This window comes from Clupea harengus, chromosome 5, assembly GCF_900700415.2.
Source record: "Clupea harengus chromosome 5, Ch_v2.0.2, whole genome shotgun sequence".
NCBI classification, from domain to species: Eukaryota; Metazoa; Chordata; class Actinopteri; order Clupeiformes; family Clupeidae; genus Clupea; species Clupea harengus.
Window position 1 is genome coordinate 24561582 of NC_045156.1, and position 8529 is coordinate 24570110.

At 41.6% G+C, this 8529-nt stretch overlaps 1 protein-coding gene across 1 annotated transcript; it reads left to right on the top strand.

Moving 5' to 3' along the window:
* The first annotated feature begins 1383 nt into the window (after positions 1-1383).
* ube2v1 (ubiquitin-conjugating enzyme E2 variant 1) lies at positions 1384-6310 on the top strand. Its single transcript, XM_012822674.3, has 4 exons — positions 1384-1473; positions 2667-2815; positions 3032-3157; positions 3814-6310. The coding sequence occupies exons 1-4, from the start codon at positions 1452-1454 to the stop codon at positions 3958-3960; spliced, it is 444 nt and encodes a 147-aa protein (XP_012678128.1). The 5' UTR covers positions 1384-1451; the 3' UTR covers positions 3961-6310.
* Positions 6311-8529: the final 2219 nt, after the last annotated feature.

Here is an 8529-nt window from a genome sequence, read left to right on the forward strand (position 1 = left end):
GTTTTGTACAGCGCAACAGTCAAACTTCTAAGTTTTTTTAAACCTATGCAGTTTCTGGCCTGCTATTCCTGAAATGTTTTCTGTAGCCCTTCTGAGAGGACAAACAAATCAGAGAAGAATGAAGATTTTGTAACAATCTTTTTTTGTGCACCCAAATTGGTTTGAATTATTGTGGAGCTCTGTTATCTGTAAATGTGCAATAAATTATATTTGAAGAGTGTTCTCTTTACACCATTTTGTTTCACAGTATTTGGCAGTATCAGTATCCTGCCCTATTTTGCATGCTCTTCAGGCCTGCTGACAGCTTTGTTTTGATAGCTCATTGTTGCTCATAGACCATAGATGGTTGTAACACACACTTTTAGAAGACCTGGACATTTAGTAAACAAGTTTCTTTACAAAGAATAGACATTTACAAAGAACACAACCCCAGTTCTAGAATATCAAAATCAACTGACATATTAAAGATATGGCTCCAAAAATAGATGAAGCTTGAATTACTTTGTCTTGTACCAGTGTTGCTTCAGTGGAGGGGCATTGGTGCAGAGGGCTCTGGAACAGTGCACTAGCCTACATATCAGCAGCCACGTCCATCCCATCAGCTGTTCTCTCTGTCAGTTTGGTGTGCTGGCTTGTTTATCTTATTTGATTGCCTCTGGCAGATTTTTCAAAAGTAAGCACAGATAGAATCACAGATCACCAATGAGACTTCACCATCTCACCCACTGCCACCACATGAGGGCAGTAACCAGGCTTTTTATTTGTGCCATTTGCAGGCTGTTTCCAATAGGATTGGTATACTATAGGCTACACAGTAAGCCCATATCATACAAGGTCAACTCAATACCAAATAGGTTAGTTGCAGGCTGCTCTGCTGTAAGACCATAGCAATACTTAATTTGACCAGTTGCTTAGGGTTGTCGTTTTTCCCTTTTTCCACCCTCAACGGGGGAACCACTGTGCTAACCAAACACAGTTACACTGACTGCTGGGTTACTTTTTGCAGTTAGCCTTTAGGCCTTATTATGACATGACCGGTTTGACAAGTAGCCTAGCCTTCTATGCAGAGCCTACCTCAGTTAAAGCTTGGGCTTTATTGTAGCCCAAGTGATTTTAGTAATTCAGCCTCTAACATATCCTAGGTCCTCTCACTTTTTCAATGTAGGTTAGGCCTAAGGTGTGGGCAGCTCATCTCAGTAGTAGGCTTGACAATAGTTTCCTTATAACATAATTTTCTTTATTACGGAGCTCTGGAGAGTCATAACTACATTTTCCCCCTCAGAACATTCATTTTCGTGATATCTACAAGAATTGACAGCCATTATCAATCACTGTCATGCCAAAATGTTTTGCATACAAACAGCATCATTTCAGTAACCCTACTACAATTTGTTCAATTGAGTCTTGGAATCACTAGATGTACGTGCGCGCCCCCGCTTTACAGCGACAAGATGGCGGGCGCCGCCGGATCAGGTAAACGAATATACATTTTACATTTATATTTTGTGTCAGTGAAATCATAGTGTATTCGAATTGATCGGACATGCTTTCATTTCCTTGTTGTTTTATCGATATAAGACGCACGTATATTTGTTCTGCAATGTCCAGAATATATAGCACTCCTTTCCCAGAAATGTGGGTGGGTTGCCTCCCTCTGCTTCCGAACTTGCATTGCTGCTGCCGGGTGTTTTGCGGCACCAACAAGCTGTTGGTGGTGTGCAAATGAAACGCCTGTATCTGTGCGGAAAATGAGTGTTTCCATTTGCATGTTGTTTGATATTACGTGTTACTCTGTGGTGGTTTATGATTAGAATATCACAGTAGTCAGAATATGTTATTCTTAGCCTCTTCTCCAATAGACCGCTAGCTAGCTATGCAGCTAATAGTTAGCTTATTCAACTGCAGCGTCATGACAGAACGACTCAACCTGCCTATTTCAGGGTTCATGATTCTCAGCATGCTGAGCAGCAGCATTCTGCATTAACACGAGGGTGGCTTGGTATTCAATAAAAGACTGAATATGTGCTACTTATTTAATTGTGTTTACGTTCGACTGTCCCATACAATTCATCATTCGATTGCTGTGGTGTGACGAATTTAGTTATATTCAGGTTTGGTGAATCCAAGGTTTTAAAGTGATTTTTAAATCGGTAATTTGTTAGAATAATTTGTCAAAATAGGTATTAGCAGTGGGTCACGTTGGGCACTGATTAGCCTGGGATAATCACTTTAGGTGCATTGGTCGGCTTGGTGAACACCAGAGTGGTTTGGGTACAGTTCATACACCAGGGGATGCAATTACGATACTTTTAGCCTTTTTATTGGTTGTTTTATTTAGTTGTTGTGTAGCAGCAGACATGTTATTCACTGTAATGCATTACTGTAGCCAATGGACTGGAGAGTCACATAGGCAAGCAAAACACCTCAGGTGGCAGAAATAAGGAACTGAAGGAAGACTCAGCAGTTTTCAGTCTCCAGAATACAACCTTTAAACAGTCTAAATCCTGGTTCTCTCTCTTTTTTTTTTAAAGCAAAGAGGCCAAACGGTACACCTTCTGACCGCAGTATGCCTTGTGCTTCATTTTGGATCTGCCTGGATGCTCTTTTGTCACTGCAGAGATGTCCAGTTCACAGTTGATAAGTGTGTGTTTCTATGACCTCCCCAGGCGTGAAAGTTCCACGAAACTTCCGGCTTCTGGAAGAACTGGAGGAGGGCCAGAAGGGTATTGGTGATGGGACCTGCAGTTGGGGTCTGGAGGACGACGAGGACATGACGCTCACACGCTGGAACGGAACTATTATAGGTCCCCCCAGGGTAAGACGGTCCCTTAAGCTCACACACTCTGAGGCTCATGTTAAGAGTCATTCAACAGGATGTTGTGGGTCAGTGTTGACACATCACCTGGCCTAACCTTACCCACTTTAATTTCACCCATTGCTGTTTGTAGGGTGCTGACAGTGTGGTGTGCAGATGTGGTCTCCATATTGTAGTGTTCATGTTCATTAGCTGCTCTTTCTCTGCCTTTCCCAGACAATTTTTGAGAACAGGATTTACAGTCTGAAGTTGGAATGTGGACCGAGATACCCGGAGATACCCCCTTTGGTCCGATTCCTGACCAAGATCAATCTGAACGGCGTGCACAACTCGAATGGAGTGGTGAGTTGTCCTCATGTTCTGAATTTTAATATACTGGCTGGTTAACTATGTATGACAAAATGCATATAACCATTTTTGTCATTTGTAATCTCTTAAATTCACTCGTTTGAAGAACCCACTCAGCATAGTGATTTTTGATTCCCTGCTCTGAGATTGGATAATCTCAGCCCTTGATGGCCCGCTACAGTAGCATACTTATGTGTGTTGCTGGCTATATTGGCAGCACTGTGGGAATTAGTCACTCACTTCCCTCCTTGAGCAACACTACAAAATGGCCAGTCATAGACTGTTGCTTTCACATGGAGTATAGAGGCCCTTTTGTCTGTGGTTGGTTGTTTTGCATGTCAGTCAAAGAGGTCCTTCTTGTCAAAGCAGACAGCCCCTGACTACCTTAATTTATAAAATGCGCCAGAACATTTGCTGAAGGATATGTATAGCTACCCATTGGGGCTCTTGTTTTGATATCATTAGGATCACTGTCTTTCTTATTAGCGTGTTTTTGTGTGTGTGTGTGTGTGTGTGTGTGTGTGTGTGTGTGTGTGTGTGTGTGTGTGTGTGTGTGTGTGTGTGTGTGTGTGTGTGTGTGTGTGTGTGTGTGTGTGTGTGAGAGTGAGTGTGTGTTGGAATACATTTTGTATTTGTCTCGGCTCCCCTAGGTTGACATGCGAGCGGTGTCATCACTGTCCAAGTGGCAGAGCTCGTACAGCATCCGTGTGGTTCTGCAGGAGCTTCGGAGACTCATGATGTGCAAGGAGAACATGAAGTTGCCCCAACCCCCAGAAAGCCAGCTTTACAGCAACTGACCCCCCCCCCCCCCCCCCACACCCCAAACCTCCTCCATGCTCCTCCTTATCTACAGCCACCATCCCTCCATACTGTTCAACACAGCTCTACATTAAACAGAAACACACTCGCACTCACACACAAACACATTGAACTACACCACTCTGGCACATATGCACACGCAGATACACAACACCCCCACCTGCATATGTACACAGACTTTTCCCATTTTTTTTGCAAGACTCTTGAAAAATGAAAACAGATCCATCCTCAGTGCCCTAACCCCACCTATAGGCCATGCCCCTTCCTTTTTGCTGCAGCAGTCGGTGAGTGCTCCCCGGCAGGAGATCCCACTGGACAGAAGAGATGGATGCACAGGCGGGTGCCACCCACCATGCAGACCAGACGTTATGATACGAAGAAAAAAAAGAAAAGCAAATACTGTACATCTTACTAATCTTTTTTTTTTTTTTTTTTTTTTTTTTTTAAATCTTTATTTGTTATACATGCAGATTGTGAATATAACATAAATGATCTTGTTAAGTGTGCCTGTGTGTGCTGTGTCATAACAGTGATGGCAGTTTCAGGTGAACAGGCAGCCTCAGCAGAAAGTAAATGACATTTGTGCACTGTCAAAGATCCAGCTGACCCATTTAGGTCTCCTGAAAAGTCATCAGAATTTGGAGAGAGGCCTACACTGCGGACTGTGTAGTGCCTCGGTCACGTCTGAATGCAGATATTTTGCTTAGAGTCCTGTGCTTTTCACGCTATTCTTAGCCTAATCTGGCTCCTCATATAGAACCTGAGATCAGGATCAGAAGTCAGCTGTTCCACTTCTAACGCAGGGAGTTTAGTGAACCATTAGTCACTGTTGGTCACTCACACTGACATAATTAATGTGCTACAAAAGCATTACATTCAGACATTTAACTTTTGGTGATCTTTAGTTTTTTTTTTTTTTTGGGGTGTGAAATGTACCTCAACAAGACAGACCTAGCCCACTGCTCTCTACCATATAGTGTCACAGCTAAATTTACCATTTATTACACTTATAATCAGTACACAGTAATATACATGAATTACTAAAGGATATGTACTTTTAACAGCTGAGCTCTATTGCATAGGAAACACCACAAGGCCAGCTAGATGTCACAAAATATATCTTTTAAGGGGACATTGTAAAGGCATTCTCCCTGTTATAATACTGAGACTTGACTGTGCAACCCAAATTAACTGAGCAAGGGAAATAATAGGCTATAGCATTCATCTTTCATGGATTTGACAACTGCATCGTATTCTACAGCATCCACACAAGTTATGTTACATTTAAGGTGCCCCATTTATTACAGCGCATGTGTGTTGTGTTTATCTGCTTTGAGATATGACCTGGAGGCAGCATGTGCCAATGCTGAGTTACGCAGGTAATTAGAATCAGCATCGGAGAGGAGAGGATGTACAGATAGGTTTTCCAATGTGAGACCTCTGTCACTATCCATGCCTTCTCGGTGGGCGGCATGTGAGTATTGATTAAATTCAGTGATGGCACTGTCTCCTTGATTATATGTGAACAAAATTATGTAAAACTTATGCAACAGTTTCAAACTATAGACAGTTAAATCTTTAGGCACAGACTGAGTAGTGTCTGTCTGTCCTCCCTGTGGAGACAAATGGAATTGCAGCAACTGCCCATCTAGGCCAGTAATTGCATATACAGTCATGGGTTCAAATGGACCAACATCTCTGTTCAAGAATGTCTGGAAGGACCAGTTGGTGCAATTGACATTTGACCCCCACCCCCAACACATTTGTTTGTAAACAAATGGGATGTAATTTGTCTGCAAATTAATGCAGTCAATGTAGCTGTAGTCAAAACACCATTCACATAAGGGGGAGAAGCCCTGCACCATTTGGATGAACCAGGTCGTGCAGTCATTGAATATGTCAGGTTACGAACTTCAGTACTGTGGGTGACAGGAAGTGTCTGCTAACTAAACTTGATTATTATGTACTCCAGTATTCTCTGAAAAAATAAACACTGTCCTTTTAGTCACGATGAACGTAGCTAGCTACCCAACATATTTTTATTGAATATATGTTCTTGTTTCACTTAGTTATCTTTGGGTTCTATTTGTCAGAGACCCTAGGCACTGCTATCTTCATCACTGAAACTTAAAGCACTCTGAACAGTGAGTTTCAAACAGTGGGATTCAATTGGAGACAGAAAGATTTACATGTTTGAAAGGGCCGAATATGTCATGTATGTAATTACTCTCACAAACTTTCAATTTCACGAATGAGTTTGGTCATCTCTGTGAAGAATGTTACGTATCTTGTGACTTAAAAAATCAATAACAAACAAAAAAAACAATGCTTTCAGAATCAGAATCGTGTTTATTTTGACTTTCTGTTGCATCTTTAATGACATATTTGTTAATGATATAAAATGCCCAATAATGGCATTCAGATTATTCCTCGGATTGCATGGGGAAGTTTTGGTTCTATAGGCAGATTAAAGCACCGTTGGTGTTGTCTAGAGACATATTTGGAAATGCACTCATATAATGCAATCTTAAAAATCACAGTTAAAGCTAAATAGGGCTTATGTTAAATTGCCATTGCTTCTGGTGATTGGTATTACTACATTTTAGCCAAAACTGGCACTAATGGCAACCAAACATCCATACACAAAGCACTGGATCGAAATGTTTGCCAAAATACCCTGTGCAGTGGTGGTGTGGTATTTGGTCTGGCACTCAACCTCAATTTGGGTGAAGTGTTTCAAGGTAGATAATAGAGCTATTTTGACGACAGACAACCAGGCCAACTTTTCCCACATGCCTGGAGGAGGGCGTATAATTACACTGTACTTCCGGAGACATTTAAAAACCTTTCCCCCAACAACAGGAAGACTTCTGACACGCAACCATTCTTCTTACACCCCTCATCAGTGCTCTCACCCAGCCAGGTGATTGGTTCCTGTGGCCTAGATTAGCACTTCTTCCTCTCTCAACCCCCAAGAGAGCCCCTACTCCTGATCCAGACCTCTAGGACCTCACTTCTGCAGTACAATACACCTCTGACCAGTCTTAAACAAATAGACTCACACAGGCTTGTCAGGCTTGTTGAGTCACTGGAAATGGGGATTATTTTTCATTTGTGAGGTTTTCAGAATGAGAACAAGTGATTTGATAGCATAGTTGGCTGGGTAGCCAGCAAGCTGAAATTACGGTAATTTCAAATTTCAGGATGTGGCTGTTCTTTATCTCTTGAGATGCTGTTACATTGCCAGTCAGTGCTGAGGTATCACAGTGCTCCCATACCTCTCATCTCTCCCTGATGCTGTGATAGTTCAGACGCCACAGAAATTAACCAAGCAACGAGCATTATTATCAAAACAGTGTTTAAAGATCTGACCAGACGATGATAGACACTCATAAAAAAATGAACATGGCAGTTAAGGTAATATGCTGAAATACTAATACAAATGGAAGCTCTGTAATATAATTGTGTCTTCAGTAAATGTGATTCAGTTTACCTGTAGCCCTCTTTTTCTGTGATTATGTAGAAGCATAGAATGCATGTGCTTGGTGCAATTTCAAATTGAATTTGATATGGTTTAGGTCCTAATTATCTGCCTCCATAAATTACTTTATCCACTGTCCTAAATTGTGCATAATTAACAAACTGTGCCAGTGGGAATTGTTGTTGGAATTGTTGTTTTTTTGTAGCTGCTGGACTGACACCTCCAAATGTGTGAGCTAAGGAGTCAGTGAAACCAATATAACAAAGTGTGTGTGTGTGTGTGTGTGTGTGTGTGTGTGTGTGTGTGTGTTGTGTGTGTGTGTGTGTGTGTGTGTGTGTGTGTGTGTGTGTGTGTGTGTGTGTGTGTGTGTGTATGGTTGGTTTGTTTTTTTAAGTTTTATTGGAGGCTGCAGGTCAGGTCAGTATTGTTGGTGCAGCTGAGCCCTTAAGGAGAGTTTAGATGTGTCAGGGGGTGTTTGTGAAAGTGTCTGCTTTGATGGTTCTAACTCTGGGAAGCCTCTGCAAACATGCGGACCATTTGGTTTTCCCACAGAAAGTGTCACTCAATCACAGTCAGCATCTGCAAACTGTTTATTTAAAGATAAACCCATTACCCCAACTAACTCACTTTTAGTATACTGCTGGGTCAGCTCTGCTACTGAGAAAAAATGGACCATAAATATTTAGGTCACACTAAAACATTTGTTTTATAGGTGAAAGTAGCCCACGACCAGGAGACAGTGGCCACAAATACTGATTAACTAACTAATTGGCTGATAATGTCTCTTATTGGTTTGACATCTTCTGTAGAGTTGGCTTGTGTGAGATACATGAAGTGTGTGAGAAAAGTGAATGGCTCTTTATGTGACCCTAGAGTCATGTTACACATTCCTGTAACATTACTATACTCCAGCAGTCTTTTGATTTTCTCAAAAATGTCACTGGATGTCATGTGGATCAACATAAATAAAGTGTTTATGGTACTGCTGCACTAGATAGATAGAAAGAAAGAAAGAAAGAAAGAAAGAAAGACAGAAAGAAACCAGACAAACTGTAATGACCATCTA

Excerpts from the sequence above, each read along its gene's own strand:
- ube2v1 (XM_012822674.3), top strand. The coding sequence starts at position 1,452 with ATGGCGGGCGCCGCCGGATCAG. Across the intron at positions 1,474-2,666 it reads GGCGGGCGCCGCCGGATCAG|GCGTGAAAGTTCCACGAAAC; the intron begins GTAAACGAATAT and ends TGACCTCCCCAG. Across the intron at positions 3,158-3,813 it reads TGCACAACTCGAATGGAGTG|GTTGACATGCGAGCGGTGTC; the intron begins GTGAGTTGTCCT and ends CGGCTCCCCTAG.